This window comes from Sceloporus occidentalis, unplaced genomic scaffold (assembly GCF_023333645.1).
Source record: "Sceloporus occidentalis isolate IW3139 unplaced genomic scaffold, rSceOcc1.0.p SCAF_27, whole genome shotgun sequence".
NCBI lineage: Eukaryota > Metazoa > Chordata > Lepidosauria > Squamata > Phrynosomatidae > Sceloporus > Sceloporus occidentalis.
The window spans coordinates 5,189,186-5,215,497 of record NW_028317007.1 but is presented as its reverse complement, the minus strand read 5'-3'; the positions used below and the strand labels follow the sequence as shown (position 1 = coordinate 5,215,497).

The 26,312-nt window shown below is 39.7% G+C and overlaps 1 protein-coding gene across 1 annotated transcript in view; it reads left to right on the top strand.

Annotated features, from left to right (window-relative positions):
* The window catches only part of LOC149299880 (E3 ubiquitin-protein ligase MYCBP2-like), a 61,991-nt gene that overhangs the window by 3,557 nt on the left and 32,122 nt on the right, over window positions 1-26,312 (top strand). Inside the window, exons 5-37 of the mRNA XM_089485804.1 lie at window positions 547-648; window positions 5,657-5,776; window positions 6,770-6,851; window positions 7,351-7,468; window positions 9,388-9,592; window positions 9,899-10,052; window positions 10,279-10,451; window positions 10,711-10,836; window positions 10,930-11,057; window positions 11,440-11,531; window positions 11,793-11,927; window positions 12,233-12,316; window positions 12,617-12,713; window positions 13,436-13,628; window positions 14,586-14,860; window positions 14,994-15,215; window positions 15,447-15,638; window positions 15,848-16,054; window positions 17,029-17,160; window positions 17,783-17,961; window positions 18,289-18,431; window positions 18,859-18,959; window positions 19,134-19,349; window positions 19,459-19,681; window positions 20,178-20,296; window positions 20,592-20,679; window positions 22,616-22,665; window positions 23,170-23,342; window positions 23,433-23,577; window positions 24,055-24,261; window positions 24,844-24,899; window positions 25,513-25,628; window positions 25,836-25,933. Coding sequence (XP_089341930.1) covers window positions 547-648; window positions 5,657-5,776; window positions 6,770-6,851; window positions 7,351-7,468; window positions 9,388-9,592; window positions 9,899-10,052; window positions 10,279-10,451; window positions 10,711-10,836; window positions 10,930-11,057; window positions 11,440-11,531; window positions 11,793-11,927; window positions 12,233-12,316; window positions 12,617-12,713; window positions 13,436-13,628; window positions 14,586-14,860; window positions 14,994-15,215; window positions 15,447-15,638; window positions 15,848-16,054; window positions 17,029-17,160; window positions 17,783-17,961; window positions 18,289-18,431; window positions 18,859-18,959; window positions 19,134-19,349; window positions 19,459-19,681; window positions 20,178-20,296; window positions 20,592-20,679; window positions 22,616-22,665; window positions 23,170-23,342; window positions 23,433-23,577; window positions 24,055-24,261; window positions 24,844-24,899; window positions 25,513-25,628; window positions 25,836-25,933 — 4,751 coding nt within the window. The remainder of the gene's footprint in view (window positions 1-546; window positions 649-5,656; window positions 5,777-6,769; window positions 6,852-7,350; window positions 7,469-9,387; window positions 9,593-9,898; window positions 10,053-10,278; window positions 10,452-10,710; window positions 10,837-10,929; window positions 11,058-11,439; window positions 11,532-11,792; window positions 11,928-12,232; window positions 12,317-12,616; window positions 12,714-13,435; window positions 13,629-14,585; window positions 14,861-14,993; window positions 15,216-15,446; window positions 15,639-15,847; window positions 16,055-17,028; window positions 17,161-17,782; window positions 17,962-18,288; window positions 18,432-18,858; window positions 18,960-19,133; window positions 19,350-19,458; window positions 19,682-20,177; window positions 20,297-20,591; window positions 20,680-22,615; window positions 22,666-23,169; window positions 23,343-23,432; window positions 23,578-24,054; window positions 24,262-24,843; window positions 24,900-25,512; window positions 25,629-25,835; window positions 25,934-26,312) is intronic.

Genomic DNA, 26,312 nt, shown 5'->3' with positions numbered 1-26,312 from the left:
AAAGGGATTTGTGAAAGGTTGAACTTGATGTAGTGAAATTTAATTTACTAGGTTACATCACATGTGACTGCTCATTATAACTTAAATATAAGTATAATTCCATAATTTCCATGGTTCTTTTATGTTTAACACCTCGTAAACCATAAAACAGAGCCATCTAATGTGTTTCTTGCTCAAGTAACTGTCCCAAAGAAATGCGGTTTGTTTTATTTACTAGAGTGAGGTTCTAGTATGTAAAGCGTTGAAGTTATTGTAGCAGCAGCCAAATACATGTACGTTGGCAGACCTTCCGTGTTCGACTACTATGCGTGTGATTGGCCGTTGCGACCCCTTTCGATTTAGGTTGGAGCTCCATTAGGATTCTCCTTGAAATCAGAATAGCCCAGGTTTTTTTTTTGGGTTTTTTTTAACCAATTTGATTATAACATTAAACCATTTCATTACACCCCAGATTTTTTATTTCCGAGGGCTTTTATTTTAAATCTTTTTTATTTTTATTTTTTTTGCTGCAACCTTCTATCGTGCTTGATGATATTCATGTTTCAGCTGTTCCTGTGCCAGGGGTTAACATTGACGAACATCTTCAAATACGGCAGGAGGAGAAGCGGCAGCGCGTGAACAGGAGGCACAGGCTGGATGAAGGCAGAGGTAAACCTCAAACTTCAGCTTCATTTATCCAAAGCCAGAGAGATACATTATATATGTCATATCATGATTGTGTACACGTGGATGCTTGCGCAGTCTTTTGGCCCATATCCTTTCTTGTTGCCAGTAACCTATAGGTAAGCACAGGCACATCGGCAGCTTTTGGGTATAACACACAAAGATCACAGCAGAATCAAATGCAGATCCAGCCACGTCCACCTTTAAACTTTCATATACTCGTTAATATTATTTCTATACACTTTTTTTTATTTTTATATATTATGTTTTGTTTTTTAGGAATAAAAAAACCAAATGGAAATTTAGGTATGACGACTTCCTGAAAACTGGTAAAACATGGCCTTTTACTAATTACCCTGTGGGTGAATGTATTCTGCTTCTCACGTTTACTGCATCAAATGTTCTCCTTTTTTATCACAAGGTGTTTGGGGTATTAGTAGGTAAATAAAGGCCATGTGTAAGTCAATTTACAATGTCTAATTTATATATGCTAGCGCTTTAGATTTTAAATGGTTGTGTTCGTAGCACATGGAAACGTCATCACAGTCATCGCTGTTCGCCAACATCAGAAGACAGTTTGGTTGCTATGTGAGCTCTTTTTCATATGGATCACCTATGGATTCATGTTTCACATTTCCTATTGCATTTTAGATTGCATAGCAGTATTACAATTCTATTTTTTTCTAAGCACGGAACAAGATGAAATATATATAATATATATATAATATATACAGAGCCGGCCTTAGGCGTTGTGGCGCCCTGTACGGACTACTCCTCTGGCACCCCCCCCCCCCTCACTACCTGCCCCTCCCCTCTGCCCCTTCAAACTACACCCCCCCGCCCCTTCAAACTACACCCCCCCCCCTTACCTTGTTGCCGGAGTCCTGCGGTGAGAGTGGGAGGCATCCGTCTTTTCGCTCTGCCGGCATTTCATGTTGAGCGCCGGAATAGTCTGGCGCTCAACATGAGATGCCGGCACCGCGACGGAGTCACGGAGAGTAAGGGGCGCCGAGCGGTTGCTGAGAACTTCACGAGCAACCGCTCGGCGCCCCTGCCCCGGACTTGTTTTCAAAACCGATGTTTTAAGTTAAGTCCCGGGCAGGCGCCCCTGCTACCATGGCGCCCTGTGCGGTCGCACACCCCTAAGGCCGGCCCTGAATATAATTTTTTTTTTTTTTTTAATAATTTTTATTCAGATTTTTTTTTTTTTTTTACCGGAATATTGTATTAAGGAGTACTGTCCTGGGATTGTATACATTTTTAAATATCTGCTTTAACATTGAAAATGTGCCGCTGTTGTCTTAAGCAGTATACACTAAAGGGATCAGTTTTTTTTCCCCTCCTTATAGGCAGGTTGTTGTGAACATCATTCCCAAATTCAAAGACATAGGGGTAGCAATTAGACATGGTACAGAAAACCTGTGAGAAATTGGGTATGACCATTGCTAACATCCCATTACATTCAGTCTCGGTTGATTTATGACTTTTTTTTTTTTTATCTCCTAGTACTAAATGAGCACGTTATCTACGTTCGTAATCTAGCAATAGTGTATATTTGTGTAGGGGAAGTTCCAAGGTTGCTAGAGGTTACTCTACAAACATGACTGGGAATACCTCCTGTATACTCAGGGAAATCCAATACCTACTCATTGCTTTATCTACCGGTTTCTGTAGGCTTCACTTGCAGATAGTTTCATGACGTAAGAATCCATTTCCATAGTAACTCAATTCCCATTATATAATGAACATAAATATACTGATTGTTAAGATCAAGGAGAATTATTCATTCATTTACCATATTATAGTACACAGGAATCTGGTCTGATGTGGCTTATCTCTCAAGGTGGGAACACTGACAGTAGTTGGACATACAAATAGCCATCGATTGTGTCTTTGTTATAAGAGACATGTCTTTTGGGATTATTTTAATTATTCCTTGTCCAGGTGTAAAAAAAAACAAACAAAAAAAACAAACATAATACATTATAGTTTTTCGCTGACGTTTCGACATTTCTTTTTGTCCTAAATGGCCTCCTCTTAAGATATCACAAGCCATTTCATGTCGCCTTTAAATCAATACATATTTGCTGTTGGCCTGTGTAAAGCTTTATTTTAAAGGCAAAAGTAGTTCATATACAAACTTGTGAAAAGCATGCCGGTGTAGAATTTATGGCAGGATAGAAATCTAATCTCAATACCCAGCCCATACACAGCATACATTCTGCTTAATCCTCCTTTGTTCCGGTCATCCTAAAGCCTGCCGCTTTAAGGCACAACATTAAAATAGTGTGCGTCATATATATAATAATATATATTTTAGTGTTTTTTTCTAAAGGAAGGACTGAATTCATTTTACATGGAATGTTGTAACTATTATGACTATTGGGTTGTTCTTCAGATGCATTGACGGCAAAGTGTATATGTAATGAAGAGGCGCGCTCTGAAGTGTGTACGGGATTTTGGGGAGCATGCGTAGCTGTCTTACTGCAGAACCAAATGCTGCGGATGATTTTAGAATACATTGCTGTCATTGTGCAACATTGCGCTGTCATGCATTTTTTTTTTTTCTTGTTCTGTTTCATTCTTTTATTTTACGTTTAAAGATCCTGTTTTAATTTCGAGAGCTTTCCCATGCATGTGCAAAATGTCTCTCCCCAGGCCCCTATGTTTTTCCTGGTCCTAATTTTATGAACCACCGAGAGCAGGCTCTAGCCAGACTAAGATCACTTCCAGCACAGCTAAAGCATAAACGGGACAAGAAAAAAGGTATTTAGCCTTCGTTTCTAACTAGGCAGGACACCCAGCCTCCTAGCGATTTTCTGAGTAAACTCTCCTCTTTTCTGCTATGAAGATTTTCTTTATATATAATTTCCCACTCCTCTTCACTTTTCAGATTGCTTGTAAAGCTGTTCGTTTTAAAATGGAAGTTTTCATGTAATAATTTTTTTTTCTTCTGTGGATCAAATCCTGATCCTACAATGAATTAAATAAAGGTTTATTTTGTCTATTGTAGAAAAATAGGTGTCAAAATAAAAAAGGCCAAGTATATTCTACAATATTTATGCAACAATTTAACCATTTTCTACATTTTTTATTTTTTCTTCATTACAATTTTTCTTTTCAGTTTTCTAAACATAAATACTATTGTTACTTAATCTACAGATCTTGCTCGTCGCTGGTTTTAATTTGTTTTAAAAATCCTCACCCCGTTGTATTCTATTTTTTATTTTGTGTGTGTGTTTGTTCCAGTTTTGCACAAATAACTGGTAGTAGTACTGCCCCATGTAACATTAGTTTTGTGTCTTTCCAGAAAAAATATTATTTATAGAAAACTGTGCCTGTGAAGTATGTGTGTATGTTTTTGTTTTCGGCTATTCTGGGAGGGGGCTTTCAAATAGCCATTTCATTAAACAGAAGTTTTGGAGTCATGGAGTTAGAAAAGTGGATGTCATATGAAAGGCACTTATGCATGGGCGCTACTTTAATACAGGGAATTTTTTTTTTTTTTATTTTTTTTATGTACTCTGATACTTTAAGATCTAAATATGTTCGTAATCTTTGGCCTGTTAGTATCACTTTTTGTGACACTAGGGACCTAACAATAACATAAAAATATAATTTATTGGATATCTTGACCTAATGAGCTTAGCTGCCAATGCAGCTACCCGGGCTCTTTAACTCGCATAGGTAGCATCGCACATTGAAGAAGGAAATTTTGATTTCTAGGTCCTCTGTTTGAGACTTCATAACAGTGTGTGTGTGCGTGTAAAGAATCCATTTAAACAGTATTGAATAAACCGAGGTGTTCCATGTTTATGCAAGTGTTTAGTAGACCTAGCAATACTATTGACGTGTGCGACAACTGCTGCTTTTAAATGGCATTTTACTTGGATCAGCAATGTGAGCACAGGCATTGAACAATGACAAAGGGGTTTATGGGAGAGGAATTTCACTGATTCCATGGAAGAACAGTTTTAGGTTAGTTTTACCTGCCTCGTCCTAAAGTAAAATAACTAACACAAGCTGCATTAACCATACCTATATTGTGATATTTGGGCTACCTTACAAGGTGTTGTCTAGAGATGGTCGCTCAATAGTGTTTAGTCCCCAAATGTGTATATATATGTATGTACGGCTTAGAAGAAGGATCAGCAAGCTTCATTTGTTGGTATCTGTAGTCAGATTTGCATGGTTTTGGACAATATTTTTTAAGCCAACATACATTTTATTTCTTGTAATCTGGAATTCCAAAGCCTACCAGACTGTCCACATTTTAAACAGAATGAAAGCAGGTGAATTGTGCTGGACCAGATAACTTGTCTCTTCGCGAAGGCGCTGGCTGACACGTCATATGTATGAAAACTTGTATTAAGTGCAATATTTTGGGGGAGTACTGGTTGTACCGATGAGCAGCACGTGCATTAACCCTGGCATAGCAGAGCAATCTCACGTTTTTATCCCCATAACCCTGTACCCCCATTTTTAGCATATTATCCATGTCATGTTTGATGCTATAAGATGATGTAATATGTGTCACATTATTTGTGTATTCTTAGTTATAATGTTTTTTATAGTGATATCTCTTGTATGTATTCATGTTTTATGGGCTTTCAAGCAACTAGCAACAATGTTTTTTTTGTTGTTTTTTTTTTGTTTTTTTTTTTTATTAATCTTATGATTTGATTTCTCTGGGGAAATGTATTTTCTGTTGATTCAGTCTATAGAATTCTGCCTCGTTCTGTACTCCTCCTTTCCTCGTTCTCAGACACCTGACTTGCCCGTTGCCTTATAGGCGCTGATGTGATGTTTAAACTTGGTGGAACAGATTAAACACAAGTTTCACTTTCATTGCATTATAATTCTGCCTTTTCACTGGTGGTTTTTCTTTAAGAATATGTCTGTATAGTAATAAGTACAGTATTCCTATTGAGATGGTTTGACACACACTTTTTAAAGTCACCTGGAATTTTATTCCAATGTGTTTTCTTCTCAGATGAAGGCAGAGAACAAGGAGAGAAGGATGCAAGCAAAATCACAACCTACCCACCTGGATCTGTCCGCTTTGACTGTGAGCTACGGGCTGTCCAGGTTAGCTGTGGCTTCCACCATTCAGGTAAAGCATTCTCCATCTCTGGCCTGTGCTCACATGAGCGATAAAAAGCATGATATGCAACTTAAATCCCCTCTCACTGTGTGCTTAAAATCTGGAAGGCTGTCAGTGTATCTGCCGGGTAACATCTGACCTTGTTCTGATATCGGAGCCCTTCCTTTGAAGGCAGGTTATTTGGGTGTTCACTAAACATTGTAGTGTTGATCATTCCAAACCCTTGTTGTTGAAGCTTGGTTATGGTCGTTTATGAGATATATATATATTAGTGAAACAAGGGAATTGAGCTTGCCAGCTATTATGTACACCTCTGGGGTCCTATCCATTCTGCTCTGTCCTAGGGATGTATGCAAGACACTGCATTTTGGGATTGTTAAATTTTTTTATATTTTGTTTTATATATTTAATATACAGTCAGTTATTAATGTGGGAAATAATTACATTCTGTATAGAAAATCATATTTTCCTGCCATTTGCTGCAAGTTAGATAACGTAAAAAATGGGCCAGATAGTTTTTGTAAAAAGTCATAAAAAATTATTTTTTTTCTACTTCCTGAAAGAATGGAGACTTCTGTGTTTTAGGGTAAAAGGGAAGGAAATTGGGCAGCAGTCGGACAGAAATTCAAATTGGTTGCCAAGTATAATGTGGCACGCACACAAAGAAAAGCAATTAAAACATTAGTATTTCCGTTAGAAACACGGGAGGGGGGGAAATAACAAAACAATATGGTGATTAGAGAAAATGATAAAGATACAGGTCTCCGTTTAATCAAATTCATGACATTGCGTCAGTCAAAAAAATATGTGGACTAAAAGCCCCCCAAAGATTAATGCCCCAATCTACACTAACTAGCTGAAGGGCCCCGAAATTAAGATGGCGCCATTTGTCATTTTTGTGGTCTTGAATATTTGCCTTCACATATGATTAAAATCAGCATACAAGAAATGTGTGCTTGTGTTTTTTAGTTTAGTTGATACAATATCTGGTGTGTTTTTTAGTGGTCTTGATGGAGAATGGAGATGTATACACATTTGGCTATGGACAGCACGGGCAGTTGGGCCATGGCGATGTAAGCTGTAGGTGAGTATTACAGCTAATTTCTGTTCTGTACACTAAATAAACCTCTGTACTATGGATATTGCTTATAGAACTAACTTTTTTTTTTTTTCCCGCGAAACATGTATTTTGTTTTCCCCTCACCGTTGAGTTAACTTTGTCTTGCTACATTGCTGATTGATTTGGGCAAAACTTGTAAGAGTGGGAAAATAACTTCCAGGCACAATATTGACCAGATAATGCTGGTCAATTCTTAAACTAAATATCTCCCAAACAATCACACTGCTTGGGAAGGAAAAAAGCACAAGCTGCCGTAATTGCCTTTCATTAAGCTATGCTAAAAGCTGCAATGGAAAACCGTTGACTGTAATAAACTTTTCCAGCAGCACTGTGCTTATAAAAAAGAAAAAAAGAGACCAAGATTATTATGATCAAACTCCCCCCCCCCCCCCCCCGTTACTGATTTTTTTTTTTTTGTATGGTGTCAAGTTGTGGTTTAAAAGGTCTCCTTTTCTCATGGTAGGGGCTGTCCCACTCTAGTCCAGGCATTACCTGGCCCAAGTACTCAAGTCACAGCCGGCAGCAACCACACTGCTGTTCTGTTAACGGATGGTCAAGTGTTCACATTTGGAAGCTTTTCTGTAAGTACCTAGATTTCCCTACTAGCAATGAATGCAATCTTTGGCTTTCCTGATAATTTTTTGCTTTAAATATCTTCAGTGCCATATTGAATAAACCTTCTGTTACCCTTAACTTGCACCAAATTTTTCCTGCCATACAGTGGCAGTACGACTGGGTAGTGTTCTCTTCCTAGTGGACAAGAAGATAAAAGGATTTAAAGGGTTAAGTCACGGAGAACTCCTCCTACTTACCCATAAAAACAGGCTTCCCCTGAACAGAACTAGTTTTTCTTCTTGTCCCGTACAGGGACGGACTTGACGCTTTGCTGGGGAATTTTTCCCGAAGATCAGAAGTTTGGTGAGGCACACGGGTTGTTGCCTGGGGGTTTGCAGCCTCCCATTGCTCCCCGCGAGACCTCGAGGTGCGGCCCGCGAGACCTCGAGGTGCGGCCCGCGAGACCTCGAGGTGCGGCCCGCGAGACCTCGAGGTGCGGCCCGCGAGACCTCGAGGTGCGGCCCGCGAGACCTCGAGGTGCGGCCCGCGAGACCTCGAGGTGCGGCCCGCGAGACCTCGAGGTGCGGCCCGCGAGACCTCGAGGTGCGGCCCGCGTAAGATCGGCAGCCAGGGCAACCGATCTTACGCGAGCCGCACCTCAAGCCCTGCTACTTACTTGTGGGATGGTCTTCTGGACTGCACAGAGGAAGCGGAGTTCACATGACATCCTACTTCCTCTGTGCTTTAGCAGAGAAGGCAGAGGGAGGCCGCGCCCCCTGCTGAAGTCTGTGAGCGGCATCGAGGAGCTGCAGTGTAGGTAAGGGGGTGGGGAGTGTGTTTGAATGAGTGTGTGTGATTGAGGGAATTAATCTGTGAATGAATGATTATATGAATAAATGTGTGTGTGTGTGTGATAGCATGGATGTGTAAGTGCTGGAACCTAGGCATGATGGGACTGTGATTGCTGTTAGCAATCACACTCCTATCATGCCAAGTCAGCCAGTACATGCTGAAACCTGGCCGTCTGCCCCCCTTGTGTAGTGATGCTGCCAGCAGTATGGGGTCTGCACTTACAGCCACCCTGTACCAGCATGTACTGGCTGACTTGGCATGATAGGAGTGTGATTGCTAATAGCAATCACAGTCCCATAATGCCTAGGTTCCAGCATTTACTGGATGGATGTGTAAGTGCTGGAACCTAGGCATGATGGGACTGTGATTGCTGTTAGCAATCACACTCCTATCATGCCAAGTCAGCCAGTACATGCTGAAACCTGGCTAGCTGCCCCCCTTGTGTATTGATGCTGCCAGCACTATGGGGTCTGCACATCACTTAGAGCCACCCTGTAGCAGCATGTACTGGGTGACTTGGCATGATAGGAGTGTGATTGCTAACAGCAATCACAGCAAGCACAGTCCCATCATGCCTAGGTACCAGCATTTACTGTTTGCCTGGATATGATAGGAGTGTGATTGCTGTTAGCAATCACACTCCTATCATGCCAAGTCATATTGCTAATTTTGTCCAATTGTGTGTTACCTACTTCTATTAAACATGTGAGTTTTTATTATTATTTTTAAAGGTGGGGGTCATTTTCTGTTTTGGCTAAGTGAACCCTGAATGTTTTGGTCCAGAATTTTCATTTTAATTCATCCCTAGAATAAATCTAGGGAATCCTGAATTTGTAGTCGCAAAACTTTCAAGGCCCAATAATCAGTGAGAGGAAGAGTAAAGGTTTTGTGTCATTTTAATTTATTTGAATCTGCATATTTTATTAAAGGCCATATTTTTTGTCACAGTGAAAAATGAGTGCGGCCCGCGCACGTATACAATTCTGATGAAGTGACCCACTGGAGAAAAAACTTGGACACCCCTGGTCTAGAGTACTTAACAGTTACATTAGCAATATATAATTTTGTTTTGTATTTCCGACATTCTTTTCAGAAAGGACAGCTGGGAAGACCTATCTTGGATGTGCCCTATTGGAATGCAAAGCCAGCTCCCATGCCCAATATTGGCTCAAAATATGGTCGTAAAGCTACCTGGGTTGGTGCAAGCGGAGACCAAACTTTCTTGAGGATAGATGAAGCACTTATAAACTCCCATGTTTTAGCTACATCTGAAATATTTGCAAGCCGGAACATAATAGGTAAGCAAGAACACTGCATGTCGTCCCATGTGCTAATAGCCCAGTGTGGCCTTTACTACAGCACCCAGCACGTGAATGCCCATTGCAAGTACTCCTGGGTATCTATGCAAGAGGACATAAGCTAACGGGATAAAGGAGCACAATATAATCAATAACAGGGGTACAAGGGGTCTGTAATGTAATTGAGTGGTGGTGAGCTGTACGGTCAAATGATGCTGAATGATGCTGAATGTAGCTTTATTGGTTTAATTTGCTTGTATTTACTCAAGTGGATTGTGTAAATAATTAGATCTGCTCATTTTACAGGAATGGTACCTGCATCCATGAGTGAACCCCCTCCTTTCAAATGCCTGCTTATCAATAAAGTGGATGGGAGCTGTGCAACATTTAATGACTCTGAGCAAGAAGACCTGCAGGGCTTTGGCGTTTGTTTAGATCCAGTCTATGATGTTATATGGAGGTGATTTAATTGTTTTCTATAGACACAAACATAATCATGATTCCTAGACTCTAGCATATAAAATAACTCGGTGTATGAGATGTTATGCAAGTGTTATTTTCTGAGTTATTTGAATATGTTAATGTTTTTTTTGTTCTTGTAAGACCTTGAGTGAAAAAGGCATGTGCTGTTTGGTTGTCTCATGTCACGTGTAGTACTCACCCATGTTTGATGTTTCCTCTTCTAGATTCCAGGCCAGCACAAGGGAGCTTTGGTGTTATAATGCAGTCATTGCAGACTCCAGGCTGCCTTCATCACCGGAGATGCAACTAGGGTGCAGTATACTTAGTCCAGAGCTAGCACTGCCTGCTGGACAAAAGGCAGTTACCACACGCTCACATGCAGCACTGCATATCCTGGGTAAGTTTTAAATAGTGTTTATTGCGATTACGTCTGATCATTGCATGTTAAAATTGGCCCAGATTTGGTCCATCTAGTCTGCCTGCTGTAGAGACTCAAACTTTGATCAGCACTTGGTCTTGTCTTAGATGCTCAAACATAAACTAGTGGTTTCAGCCCAAGCCAAATCCTGTTTGCCCTGCCAAACACAAATACCTTGTGTTGGACCAGTTTAAGCAGAAAAAGATTCTCCTGTTTCTGAAATCCCTGTTTATCTTAGGTTGCCTCGACACTTTGGCTGCGTTGCAGGATTTGAAGATGGGTGTTTCAAGCACCGAGGAGGAAACTCAGTCAGTTATGAAAGTTTATTCCAAAGAAGACTACAGTGTTGTTAACAGGTTTGAAAGTAAGTGTCTAGATTTCCTGCATTTCAAGAGGAAGCAAGTTTTTGTTTTCCAAAGTATCAGCATACAATAATTCACATTATGATCGTTCTTAGGTCATGGTGGAGGCTGGGGGTACTCGGCCCACTCAGTGGAGGCTATTCGCTTTTGTGCTGATACTGACATCTTGCTTGGTGGTCTTGGCCTGTTTGGTGGAAGAGGGGAGTACACTGCAAAAATAAAGGTAAAAGGTTATTTGTGTCCCTGTCTCATTACAAGATAAGAAACTTCTAGATCTCTTCAGTTAGGCCACAATGCTGATCGTGCCAGGGGATGGTAGAAGTTAAAATGAAGGCTAAATTAAAGTAAATGGTATTTGGTGAAAAAACATGCAGTATTGCGATGCACACAATAGTTTGTGTCCTATAGTGCAAGTTAGCTGTACATTATTGTATTGGTGTAGTCAAGGAAGTTGGGCTGATGGCGGCTTTACTGTGTAATATGAATTGGCTTTCTGAGAAACGGATGTTCTACACATTGGAAATGTCTCCATGCAGTTAATCAATAATTGCACGTTTTGTCTAATACCTTGTGGAAATGAGCCAGAAACATGCTTTTCTTACTAGTTGTTTGAACTGGGACCTGATGGAGGCGACCATGAAACAGATGGGGACCTGCTTGCAGAGACTGATGTCCTTGCATATGACTGTGCAGCCAGGTAAGCAGTCTGGGGTTAAGCTTGTTGGCAATTAAGTGGTAATTTCTCTTGGAACCAAAATGTTGTGTCTTTGTGGTTCTGATTCTGAAATTATTTCCCCAGTGCATTTCTGTGCTTCTATAAATTCCTGTCGGAAGTCTTGTTTTAGGATAGATGAATGAGGGAGAAATGCATTTCCCACAGGAAAATACAAGAATGTCAAACGTTTCATGATTCTAAAATTACTTCTTAATGTGGCTAACTTCTGTTTTTGCACTATAGAGAAAAATATGCAATGATGTTTGATGAGCCTGTCCTGTTGCAAGCTGGTTGGTGGTACGTTGCATGGGCTCGAGTTTCTGGTCCCAGCAGCGACTGTGGCTCCCACGGTCAAGCCTCAATTACTACTGATGACGGGTAACCCTCATTTTATCGGATTCACTTCACTGCATGCACAGTTTATGGTGACCGCACAAAATAGTAACAACCACCTCGGTGCTGCATGTGTAGGCAAAATAAATCTGGTCCATGTGAGAAAAATCTATTACACAACACATTAGCTTATTATTTTTTAAGGTAATGCATTATTTTTGTAAGTTGGTAGCTTGGTTGTTCATTTTTCACTCTTTCAATTCCATTTTTTACATAAAAAGGACTTCTACGTTCATTTTCCCCATATTTACCTCATTGATATGTAATGCTTATTTTTTCCCTTTTGTCAGAGTTGTTTTCCAGTTTAAAAGTTCAAAAAAATCTAATAATGGCACAGATGTCAATGCAGGTCAAATCCCACAGCTTCTCTACAGGTATGTTCCGCTTTTCATTCTCCAGTGACTGAAGTCAATGATTATGAACCTTTTACGATCCAAATGCACCCAACTTTCTAAAAAGATAGTTGCATAGCTCAGGTTTACCTGAACTAGGTTATATTTGGTAAATTCTCAACAATGACTCTTAGTCTACACAGGACATGGATGCCCCCACACATAAAGAATGTTTTCTCCAACAATGTGCTAATTTATCCATGTTGTCTTTGTTGTCTCGTGAACAATAAGCCTAAGCTATTTTCTAGCACTTACACACAATACTTTTTTCCCTATGCACAGACTGCCTACAAGTGATGGAAGTGCTGCGAAGGGCAAACAGCAAGTCAGTGAACCCATGCATATTTTGAAGAGGTCCTTTGCACGTACTGTTTCTTTGGTGAGTGATGTATTATAACAAAATATCCTTCATGCCTTAATGACCAATGACATGTCAGAACCTCCTGAGGTCTCTGAGCTCCTCCTGCTCAGAAAATATAACAATTTATATGTCACCATGACATCATAAGGGGAAACTAAACGTCACTTTTTAGCACCTTTGTTCATTTTTCTCTAAACTTGTTTAGTATGCTCCAGTGCAGTTATAGCCCTGGGGAGGCTTATGCTTTATTGACCTCAGATTCTGAAGCCACTGGCTCAGCGTCGAATTTTGCCGTTGGTCAATTCAGATGCATGTGATGTATGTGTGGCTGCTGTGTCACCTACCACAAGTTATAGGCTGGACATCCCTCCTTTTACTGCAAATCCTGGCATCCGTATTGATGTAACAGGATTTACCCCCTTGAATTTTGTGCAGCTTCTTCAAACATATATGGTTTGATGGGGATAATTTGAATTGGCCAGCTTCAACGATATCCCAAACAGAACATAGGTGCAAGATGACATGATTTGAGGAAAAAAAGTTTTAAAATAGTAAAATGCTACTTATAAAAAATAAAATACATTTTTTTTAATCTTTTTTTTAATTGGCCTGGTTATTAAGGGGTTAATTAAAAGTAGCCATGTGATGTTTTTTACTTCTGTAACCTTATTCAAACTGCAGAATGCACATGTTGCAAAAATATTGCCTGCATTGATTCTACTGAAATATTTAATGCCTAGGAGTGTTTTGAATCCTTGCTGAGTATCCTCCATTGGAGCTGGACCACCTTGGTTCTAGGAGTGGAAGAGCTTCGTGGCCTCAAAGGTTTTCAGTATACTGCAACATTGTTGGATTTGGAACGACTACGCTTTGTGGGGACGTGCTGCTTACGCTTGTTAAGAGTCTATACATGTGAAATTTATCCTATATCAGGTAGGCATCAAGTACAGGCTGTAGTCAAGGGACTTCTCAGTTCTCCCAGATATTGTTACCCACCTGATGTTTATGTATAGTTAGACTAGCATTACCCTTTACCTTTTCTTATCAAAAATGTATACAGGGCTGAATTAGACTCACAACAGCCACACATGATGTATCTATCTCATACACACTATTCTGTACCATCGATAATACTACAGTAGCAAAAGACTATTTATTTGTCTTCTAGCCAGTTCTGATCCTTGTGTTTGGCATTTGTTCAGCCTTTAATAAAGCATTTTGGCTTAGTAACAGGCAGAGTCACTTAATTGATTTTACCCCTTATCTGGTTTTAAAAGCCTTAGTTCTTACACAATGTACTCTCCTTTAAACTGTATTTTAGATCTTGGCGTAAGCTATGTTGTAAGTTACAAAACATGTAGATGTTAAAATTTAACATAATATAAAAGTAGATATTTCTCTCTCCATGTTGTTTCATGACTTGTGCCTTTCTGTGGTTTTTTTTTTTTGCGTCTGTATTGCATCTATCTAAAAATAGCTATGCTCTTAATAACCAGGATCAGAAATGTTGGAGCTCCTGTCTAGTCTAGGAAGTGTGAAGCTTTGTGTACACAGATTAACCCAAGTAGTCTATACATGAAGCCGTATCAACTCTTAGTACCATAATATGTAGCAATCGGTTACAGAAATGTATATTACTTAGAATGATAAATGCTAAATACCTTTTTTCATAAGATCTAATGAATTTGGATCACAACCTCTGCATATTTAAGCCCGTTGATTATACATGATTTTTATTTTTATACATTTGGTAGTTGAAATGCTATTGGAGGATACAACTAAATCTCTGGCAGTCTGCTTGACATTTGTTAATCGTAACTTGTGAAATACAGACTCATCCTGATACTAGTTCCGCTCGATATTACATTTTTTGTGTAACCCTATTTGCAGCCTCCACTAAAGCAGTGGTAGACGAAACCAGCAAGCTCGCCGAGTGCATTGGGAAAACCAGGACTCTGCTGAGAAAAATACTCTCTGAAGGTGTGGATAACAGCATGACGAAGCTGGATAATGACCCCCAAGGCTACCTCAGCCAGCCCTTGAGCTTATTGGAGGCCGTTCTTCAGGAGTGCCACAACACATTCACAGCCTGCTTTCACTCCTTCTACCCAACTCCCGCCCTGCAGTGGGCCTGCCTCTGTGACTTGCTCAACTGCCTCGATCAGGTACCGGCTTACTGCGCATTCATGCATGAGTATGAGTAAAACATATGGGAAATGACGCTCCGCGTGGAGGACCGTTAATAATAATGTTGTTTGAATTCTATTTCTCTCTGAAAATTCCCCCTCTTTTGTGCAGGACATTCAGGAGGCAAACTTCAAGACTTCCAGCAGCCGTCTCTTAGCAGCGGTCATGTCTGCCCTTTGTCACACTTCTGTGAAGCTCACGTCGATTTTCCCGATTGCTTACGATGGCGAGACCCTGCTGCGCTCTATGGTGAAACAAGTCAGCACTGAAAATGACACTGCACTGGCCCATCGCTTCCCGCTGCTAGTCTCCTGCATGGAGAAACTAAGCCAGGTTTGTGCATAGATCAATACGATTGAGGGGAAATTGCACTGTAACACTTGCCAGTAATCCTAAAATGAACACTTTTCCCTTTTCAAATATTCTGCATTCATACTATTTTAGCTCACTATTTTATGCACGTGTATATGTATGTGTATAATTATACGTGTGTGTGAATAAAAATATATATATATTTTTTTTTTTTATTACTTTTCTTTACATTGTTTGCTTCCTTCCTTGCAGAGTGAGGAGAATGTATCTGGAATGACAAGCTTTCGGGAAGTCCTTGAGAAAATGCTGGTCATTGTAGTTTTGCCTGTGCGAAACAGCCTGAGGCGGGAAAATGAACTCTTCTCTTCACACCTGGTGTCCAACACTTGTGGTCTGCTCGCTAGTATCGTCAGCGAACTCACAGCATCCGCTCTTGGATCCGAGGTATTGAAATTCTATTTTTTTATTTATTTTTTTTTAAAAAAAAGCCTAATGCCATCTTAGGTATTTAAAAATACACAGTGGCAAGAGCAGGCTCCTGACTTGTAACGCCAGCAGTATTCATCACATTCCCTAGACTGCGTAGCAGCAACTAACGTAATGTCTTGAAAGCTGTTTTTTATATGTTTTGGGGGTTTGGTTTTCTTTTTCAGGTGGATGGATTAAATTCTTTGCATTCGGTGAAGTCCAGCCCCAATCGTTTTACCAAAACAAGCCAGGGCAGAAGCTGGAATACCGGAAATGGCTCTCCAGACGCCATCTGCTTCTCAGTGGACAAACCTGGACTGGTGGTGGTTGGTTTCTGTGTGTATGGTGGTGGTGGAATCCATGAGTATGAGCTAGAGGTCTTGGTGGATGATGTAAGTGTTTCTAAAGTATATTGTATTTATAGTTTTTTTGTTTTTTTTGTTTTTTGTTTTTTTTTTAACAATCATTGGTAATAAGAGGTCTCTAAGCAAGATGTAGCACAGGTGTAGCACATGATGGCATTAAAGAAATATTTGATAAAATACAAATGTAATTGATGTCAGGCAGTTAATATAAGTAATTGTTGTCGGGCATTCCTAAAAAACCACAGTGGTCAGTGACAGTAGTGAGCTTGTCTGTCCTCAAGCTAGGATATCCAACAATTGTGGCCTGTTCCCTGGCCTCGATGACAGGAGTTGTGTAGCTCTGAACTACACCAACCTCCATAATGTCTTTGCTTTTACCTTGCACATACCCTTACATCCATATCATGTCCCTTCTACCATATAATCAATCAGGAATAAAAAAAAATTTAATAACCAAGCAGTCTAGGGATTTTAATATGTTATTACATCAGGTTGCTACAGGTTTGAGTGATTCTTACGATGGTCATGATTTGCAAATAACCCTTTTAGTGATAGCTTTCTGGTTATACTGTAACAAATAATGTTTGGCTGTATTTGGCCAGCGGTGGATTTATAACAGTTCATACCAGCACACCGATAACATTTCTCTGCTGTGGGCACTTGTGTTAGCTAAGAGTTAAGGGATTTATACATGTTATGTCTTGTTGCCTTTACATGCGTAGCACAGTCAGTTATTCCAATGGTATTCTATCAAAAAGCAGTAGAAGCATATAAGCTTCCATTAAGGTTTGCATGTTTTAGAGATTGCGAAGCAGGGTTTGGAATTGGATAAAAAAGCCCCCACAGTATAGTGACATGCGCATTCACTTACTGTTTGGAGTTTTATGCCAGATACTTAAAATAAAAGGGATATGGGCTTTGTGATTGGTGCACCTAATCTGTTGGCCAAGATGATGTTCCTACGGTATTTTACAGGCCATTCTTTGTCTTTCCACCTGTAGAGTGATCACTCGGGCGATGCTGCTCACTCCCATAGATGGACATCTTTAGAGCTTGTAAAAGGCACTTACACAACTGATGACTCCCCCAGTGACATTGCTGAAGTTAGGCTGGATAAAGCTGTTCCTCTGAAGGTACGAGCTTTTCAGCATCTGAAGGAAGTCATTGCGTGTCATATCCATGTGCTTGCAGATTCTTGGAGCTGTTCAGAAATGAGTTGTTAAACTTTTTTTTTTTTTACTTTTATTTTAATAGTTACAACCACTGCTCTCACACTGTTGGGCTAAAAGTGTTATTTGTACCAAGTTCTAGTTTTCTCAAAGTCCTGTATATCACCCGCACACTAACTGTGTTACCCTTGCACGAATATTGCCTATTAGAAATACGTTGCATTTTACTGGTTTTTCCTTACCATTTATCATCACAACTACTTTTTCTAAGCTACTTATGACTTAAGGTAAAGCCTGCTATTTTAATGCATGGTGCTTAATAAATAATTGCAATTTCGCCTCCTCCCTGGTGTACCCATTGCAGCAATGATACTTAAGAAGCATTTCTCACCTTTAGTTTTTTTGGTATATGTCCCAGTATAGCAATCCAGCCACATTAGATACACTTTGTTAAGCAGAACTCAACTTTTCACTCTAACTCCAGGTCCATATTCCACTACTGCTTTTCCTCTATGTAATGCATTTCTCTGCAAAAACTATTTGGGTTTTTTTTTACTTTTTAAATTACGCCTCCCATTCTCCACAGGAAAACATGAAATATGCGGTGCGTCTGCGGAATTATGGAAGTCGCACTGCTAATGGAGATGGAGGGATGACCACAGTCCAGTGCCCAGATGGCGTGACTTTCACATTCAGCTCCTGTGGGTTGAGCAGCAATGGCACAAACCAAACACGAGGACAAATTCCACAAGTTTTGTACTATAGGTTTGTGTTTTCATAGCAATTGTGTGTGTGGCCCGTAGACTGGCAATGCAGATCAGGTTTTTCACTAAAAACAGTCAACGGTGCCAGAGAGAAGTAGAAGTCTCTGATCTGACATGACTGGGGCAGTTGAAGGGTAAATGTGGATATTCCTGGGCTTGATCAGTGTCAGGGAGGTGTGTATGTTTTTTGTTAACCAGTTTTGTTGAAATACAAGTTTAAAATAAGATTGATCTGTCTGAGATATTTTGATTTTAGTTCCACTAGCGATGAAGTGCTGTTTTAACAGCAATCCATGCTGCAGGTGTCCTAATAAACTTCTTTGTTTAGGAGTGAGTATGATGGAGACCTTCAGTCTCAACTCCTGAGCAAAGCGAACGAGGAAGATAAAAACTGCACCCGAGCGCTTTCTGTTGTGAATGCTGTTGCACGCGCTGCTAAGGACCTTCTGCACAGAGCGCTTGCTGTCGATGGTAAAGTAGCTTCTAAATATTAATTTCCTCTAAAAATGTAGATTCTCTTCGGGTTGTTAATCATACAAATTGAAAAGCCTAAAACTTACAACCAAGTGTGTGTGTGTGTATGTATATATGTATGTATGTATGTATGTATGTGTGTATATATATATATATATATATATATATATATATATATATATATATAACAGGCATCGTTGGTTTCTCATCGTACAGCTGCAAGGAATATTATATTTCCCATAGGGAAATCCTTGCCCCTCATTCTGTTATGTTGGTATTTATATGTATATTCATAGGCTGCTTTAAAATAGGCATAAAGGAAAAGTGTGATTATGAGCTCTCTTTATATTATTAAAGTAGACCTTTGTGTTTGACGGCTAAATGATTCTGCATTGTAAATGCTTCTCGTTGTGTTCCATGGCAGCTGAAGACATTCCAGAACTCCTCACTTCGTCAAGTTTATTTTCCATGCTGCTCCCTCTTCTAATAGCCTATATAGGACCAGTAGCAGCCGCTATTCCAAAGGTATGGAACAATACCCCCTGAGTGTTATAATGCAGTTTACTTCATGTGTCTATGCTCGGTGATACCCTGGAATGTAATTTTGACGTAATATTGTTTTGTGTCTCATTGTTCTTTATGTTACGGATAAAATAAAAAAAATTTTGTTCTATGCAACGATTGTATCTCTTTATTTAGGCCGCTGTTGAAGTCTTTGGCCTTGTGCAACAGCTGCTTCCTTCGGTAGCTATTCTAAATCAAAAGTATGCCCCTCCGGTCTTCAATCCTAATCAATCCACCGACAGTACGACGGGCAATCAGCCAGAACAGCTCTCTGCATGTACTACCTCCAGTCACTATGCAGTTGTGGAAAGTGAGCACCCATACAAACCAGCCAGCATAATGCAGTATAAGGTAACATGGTCATGATCACGCTGTTAAATGATATTTGAATGCCATTGAGTGAGGAACCAGGTTAATAACTTTATACCTATATCCCTAAATGCACTTGTAATCCTTCCAGGTGTCCCTTCCTGAATGTGTTCGATGGATGTCGGTGGAGTTTGACCCGCAATGTGGCACTGCTCAGCCTGAAGATGTCTTGCGCCTAATGATCCCGGGCAGGAATGCACACGCCTCAGGTTTTGGACCAAAGCTTCCAATTTATGAAAGCCTTAATTCATGGGTTGAGCTAAAGAAATTTTCAGGCTCCTCCGGGTGGCCGACATCTGTCTTAATATTGCCAGGTAAGGTTTAATGTTTTAAGAAGCATGTGCGTTGGCTATAATGCATGTCGCTGACATTTAAAATTCACTATTCTGGATACAGATTTCTAATCTAGATTCCTCTGAATTCAACAGTTTATTAACAATTAGCTTTTATGATATTATTTTTAGCAAAACATTACCTTAAAGGCACAGCAGCATTTTTTAACCATTGCAGTTCCTGCTCTGTGGACATTCATAGGGCTTTGAGGCATTTGTTTCGATTGAACTAAATACTTTTTTTTTAAAGAACACATTGATTATACTGAATAAGAGCTTGTGTCACCTAGAATCCACTGGTATGGCAGTCTAAAATGTTCAAACAAATGGTCTGCACATTTAATGTAGAAGGGTAAAAATTTAGCTTTTTATGAACTAAATGGACAAAAAAAACTTGTCATGACTCTGTGCAGTAGGTGATTCCACTAACTATGTACCTGTGCAGACGGTCTGGTGAATAATTTGGTTTTCTTTTCAGGAAATGAGGCTTTGTTTTCCCTTGAAACGGCTTCAGACTATGTCAAGGATGATAAAGCCTGTTTTTACGGCTTCAAGTGCTTTACCATTGGATATGAATTTAGTCTGGGAGTCGATGAGGTTAGTGTCTTATCACATGCAAAGCCTTTTCTGTTTTGCAGAAGGGTTAGTCGGATGCTGCGTTGGCATGCGCAGCCCTCCATGGTTTTAAGGGCTAGTGTTTAATAAAACATACAAAAACGGCATGTAGTTTCCAGCTGGTCTGAGTGTTTTTTCTTTATTTATAACCGCCTGTAAACTGGTTCTCTTTAGCCTATGCAGGTTACTTTTACAAGTAGAAAAACCTCGTGCTGTAACGTCCTACATAGCGATAAGGTGAGAATAGTGTCTAATGGAGCGTCTCTCTTTGTTCCAGGGAATCATTCAGCTAGAGAAGGAGCTGGCCAACCTGGGCGGCGTGTGTGCAGCTGCCCTGATGAAAAAGGATTTGGCTTTACCCATTGGTAAGACAAGTGAATTGACCCATTATGGTTTTAGGGATAGTGTTTATTGTAATAACCCTCTTTCACTTTGTAACGTATATTATTAATACAGTCTTATGTCTCTTGACCGTGGCTAGCGTTAACATCAAAAGTAAATTTGTATAGCCATTGGGTATTAAATCTTGAAATCTTTAGTCAGCCTTTATAATACATGACTAATGAATATGACTTTTATCTGCACCAAAAATGAATCTTCTTTAGGGCTGCAACAACGAATCGATAATAATAGATTATGAAAATCGTTGTTGACGATTAGTTGAATCGATTTTTATCAATTTATAAAATATTTTATATTTGCTCTGAAAAACTCCCTTCTATAATCCGATCTCAAATAGAGATCGGATTATAACTGTAGAATCCAGACCCCCGCAAAGCTGCAGGAGACCTGGATCCTCTCTACCACCCGGTGAGGGTCTGTGCAAAACGCGCAGATATCCTCCGCTTCTCCCCTCCCCTTCCGCTTCTCCCCTCCACTTCCGCCGGGACTTCTATTACTGAACCGGCGTCACGTGACCTTCCGGTGTGCGGCTTCCATCATGGAAGCCCCAACGGAAGCGGAGGGGAGAAGCGGCTGTCTGCGCGCATCGCACAGACCCCTACCGGCTGCCGGAGAGGATCCAGGTCCCGTGCAGCGGTGCAGGGGATTTGGATTTTAGTGCGCAACCTCCGGTACTTCATCTCACTGCCACTTCCACCTGCCCCACCAGGGGTTAATATATCAACAGAAGAAAAACAGAACAAGTAAGCAGCACTGGGTAAGTATTATCCTTATTTTTATGCTCATTTGCCCTGTTTCTTCTGTTGATATTTTAACCCCTGGTGGGGCAGGTAGAATTTTTGCGGGATCTATTAATTATGTGCATTTGTGTTTTTTATTTTTTGATTGATTTATTGTTTATATTGTCCATATATTTATATATCTTTATATTGTATTGTGTATTTTTTTTGTCTATTTAATAAATATAAAAAAACTATTTTAGCGATGTCAGTTTTTCTTATATGGGGGGGCATAAGACATATCAGGGGACACAGTGGTATCAGGGGGGACAGTGGCATAAAGGGGCTATAAGGCGTATCGGGGCACAGTGGCATATAGGGGTAAAAGGCATATCAGGGGCATGGTGGCATATCAAGGGTAAAAGGCATATAGGGGACTATAAGGCATATCAGGGGGGCACTGTGGCATATCGGGGCACTGTGGCATATATAGGGCTTTAAGGCATATTAGGGGACAGAGTGGCTTATCAGTGGCATATAGGGGGGGCTATAAGGCATATCAGGAGGGGGTATGAGGCATATCAGTGGACAGAGCGGCATATAGGAGGTATAAGGGGGCACAGTGACATCTCTGACATATAGGAGGGTATAAGGCATATATAGTGGCAGAGTAGCATATAGGGGGTGTAAGGCATTTCTGGGACAGAGAGGCAAGCTGAGGGTGAGATGTGCATAACTGGGCAAAAATAGTTTACATGAATATTTACTAGTAAAGCTTTTTTTGGTATTTTTGGGTTCTTGTTAAAATATAGCTTTAATTATTATGTCGGTAAAATAAGAAGGCAAATCGTGAAATGCCATTGTAAATTCTAAGTTTTTATTTTAAATAAATGAAAAATGTGCATATTTTTTTTTACCCCATTAATCGAAAAAATTATCTGCCAACTAATCGATTATGAAAATAATAGTTGTTTGCAGCCCTAATCTTCTTACAATTTAAGACATAGGGGCTTCATAATCGGTCTTTCCTTTTGATTGCATGCTGTAGCAGAAAAGCATTTCAATTATTTTTACTTTTGGCACTGCTCCGTTGTGTGTTCCCTTTGTCTCAAGTTGATTCTGCCGGCATGAATCTGTCAACTTCTACTAAGCGACCTGTTTCCCTATCTGCGTTTAACAGGCAGTGAATTGGAGGAAGACCTAGAAATTGTTGAAGAAGCAGCATTGCAGGTAACATTGGCCTGATGGAAATACCCTTACTAGAGCTGTCTAGTTTGGTGGGACACCTCGAATCTTCCCTGAACATTGGCCTGTCCTGTATTCAGGATATCCTTATACCCAGGACGTTCCCTGTTTAACAAAGTGGTTGAAGTGCCCTTTATGCAGTTGTAATGAGTAGTTTAATTTAATTGTTAGGATATTCTTACTGGAAATTCTTAGTTTTCTTGTTGATTGCACCACAATTGGCTCTTTGCTCTGGAATTACTTGTTCTACAGTTCAGTATGAATTTGGTTCTGTTTGCTACATGCGACGTCACTACTTTGTCACTTTACTTGGAATAATAACACTTTAGATGTAGGAATATCTTCTAGCAAAACTGAATTATAATATTTGCCAATATTATTTGGCCTGTATTAGTTACAAAGTATTGAGTTGCTTACAGGAACAGAAACCTATTTAAAAAAAAAAAAAAACAAACTGCTTTGCGTTTAAGATGTCTTAATTTTCAACAGGTGTGTAAAACCCATTCAGGAATCCTGGGGAAGGGATTAGCTCTGTCTCATTCACCAACTATCCTGGAGGCCCTGGAGGGAAACCTTCCCCTGCAAATGCAAAGCAATGAGCAGTCCTTTCTAGAAGACTTCATCACCTGCGTGCCTGGATCCAGCGGAGGGCGACTGGCAAGGTGCAGTATCCTCACGCTGGATGCCCATGTGTTGATGTGTGTATGTAATATAAATATCTATAAATATAATTTTTTACCTTGTGGCTCCAGGTGGCTTCAGCCAGATTCTTATGCTGATCCGCAGAAGACATCACTCATTCTTAATAAAGATGACATCAGATGCGGTTGGCCAACTACCATAACTGTGCAGACAAAGGATCAGTATGGAGATGTAGTTCATGTTCCCAACATGAAGGTATTTTGCATAACTCAAACGCAGAGCTGGTCATTTGATATATATCTGTTGGGAAAACATAGTTTCTAAACATGGGGGCATAACCAAATGCACCATGTGCTAAACTATGAATCTCTGTTTTGGTCTCCCGGGAGGACCCACCTAACAATATCTTCAAAAGCTCTGCCTTAAGGTGAAGCTGATAAACCAAGAAGGAAAGATTCTTTGCCAAGGCACATCAGCAAACTAGTGTGCTTGGACCTTTTAATAGATGTCCTGCTTAGACCTCTACCATGTGTTTACGACCTTCACAGTAAGGTCTTGCTCTATGGTTCTCTGGTCAGTCATCATTAACCTCTACCCACTCGGGCCATTAGGACATGAGAATTTGAAACCTAGATTAAGATTGTTTTAATGCAGTGTAACAATTTGTTCTAATGTCTGCCTCCAAATTATGAATACTTTCTAGATAACAATACTTCTATTTTTTGCTGACAGGTTGAAGTCAAAGCTGTGCCTGTATCGCAAAAAAAGACATCCTTGCAGCAAGAACAGGTGAAAAAGCTTCCACACATACCCGGCAGCCCTTCAGCTACTTCAGGCACTGATTTGACTTTTGGTGGCCTTCCTTCACCCAAATTAGAGTCGTCCTATGAACCAATGATAGTGAAGGAGGCTCGTTATATTGCAATTACCATGATGAAGGTAATTTTGTAAAAAAAAATAAAAAATAATAATGTATATTGTTGGTAAAAAAAAAAAAAGAACAAAAGAATTTATAGGAATAGATTCAGTTGTAGATGGCTAGAGTATTAACTCTGCAGTAAAACCCAAATGTTTGTCACTGACAAAATGTGGTCATTTTAGTACCAGTATGCTCCAATGAATACATTAATATTTATATTTGTGTGTATATACACACACCTACTTGGACAATATTTACAAAGGGGAAAGTGGCTAACATTTCTAGGGGTAACATTTGGCTTTAAGAGAGTCCATGGTCCATTAAAAAAAAAAAAAAATCTTGAGTGCTCCCATCCACACAACTGCATCCACCCTTTCATCATCCATAACAAAACGAAAACCTTATTTCAGCCCTACATATACCGCCTCTATTTTTTGTGCTTGGAATTGTGGACTGCTCCTCCACACATGCATCCAAAATACAAGAAAAATATATATTTGTTTCTTTGTTTCTACTGCATCTATTGTTACCCTCTCACAAGTACAAAAAGGGGAACATTGATCCGTTTTTGAAAACATAAAAGACTTCTCTGTCCTATGCAGGCCTATGAAAGCTATTCATTTGAAGAACTCCGGTATGCCTCGCCAATGCCTAAAAGGTAAGATTATTCAGTGGGGGAACTTTTATGTATTTTACATGACATTGTATTTTATTTATAAAGCACTAGCAGATAATATTGAGTATTAGTATCTATATATGAATAAAAGTATTCATGTAATGGTTTTTGCGTGGCTTGAACCAAAAGTAGAAGTTTATTTCTACATTGTAAACGATGTTCTGTTTTTTTTATGAGCTCCATCCTTAAAATTCATATTTTAATATTTCGGGTTCATGATGAATGCACATAAAACTTTTTGTCAGTACCTACTTTTTAAAGAACTGCATTGAATTAAGTTTATTGGGTGATAATCAGCATGCAATCTGACTTTCTAACTTTTCCGTTTGTTGCAAAAACAATTGGATGTATTTTACTCTTCCTTCGCATAAAAATGTGCTCCCCGCAATACACAAAGTTGTTGCTGATCCATCTGTTTGAAGCAATCGTAAAGCATTCCCCCAAGAATAATGACAAATCTTTATACAACTGTAAAAATACCAGAAAAATCAATTAAGTTAATATTTTGTATTTGTGTTTAATAAACCAAGGCTGGCTTTAGACCAGTACTTTGTACTTTTTGTATAAGCTCACAAAGACTCTTGTTTCATCAAAGGCCCAGTGAAAATATGTTAATCCGAGTTAACAATGACGGTACCTACTGTGCAAACTGGACTCCTGGAGCTGTTGGACTTTACACCATACATGTTACCATAGACGGGATAGAGATTGGTACAGTACTTTGTTTTATTATTTCAACTATATTTGCAAGAGCTATGATGCACCTAGTAATCCAAAAGGTCATTAGACAACCAAGTAATCAACTAAGCCATGTTCTTTATTCTGTTTTATGTTTTATATTCTGCAGTTAGATTAGATTGTTTAATCGTGTTGTGTAAGTGCAGTTTTGTAACTTGGGGATATGTTTGTGTGGTACAGATGCTGGTCTAGAAGTCAGAGTGAAAGACCCACCCAAAGGGATGATACCACCAGGAACCCAACTGATTAAACCTAAAGCAGAACCTCAGCCAAGCAAGGTTAGTGGCTTGCTCTAAACCGCGTGGACCAAGTATGTTGAGTCAAAGAGCTTAGTCGAGCCGCTTTTGTTTCCCACTGTTGGTGATTTCAGCTAACATATGTGAAGTTGTTGGGCATTTCTGAACATTGCTCGTTCTCTAGCTTGGGGCTTGACTTCTGGTGGATGTCTCACTTCATTTTTATTTCCCTCTTGAAAATAAGATTATGTGAGTAAACATGTACTTTTTTCCAGAATATTTCCTGCATTCTGCTTGCAAAACGGAAGTTCTACAAATTTGCACGTGAAGATATTGCTAAGTGGTCTTGTTCAGTAGCACAGTTTAAGTTGGCACCGTGGTCTATTATAAAGTGAAATAAATGTTGCTTTATAATAATGCT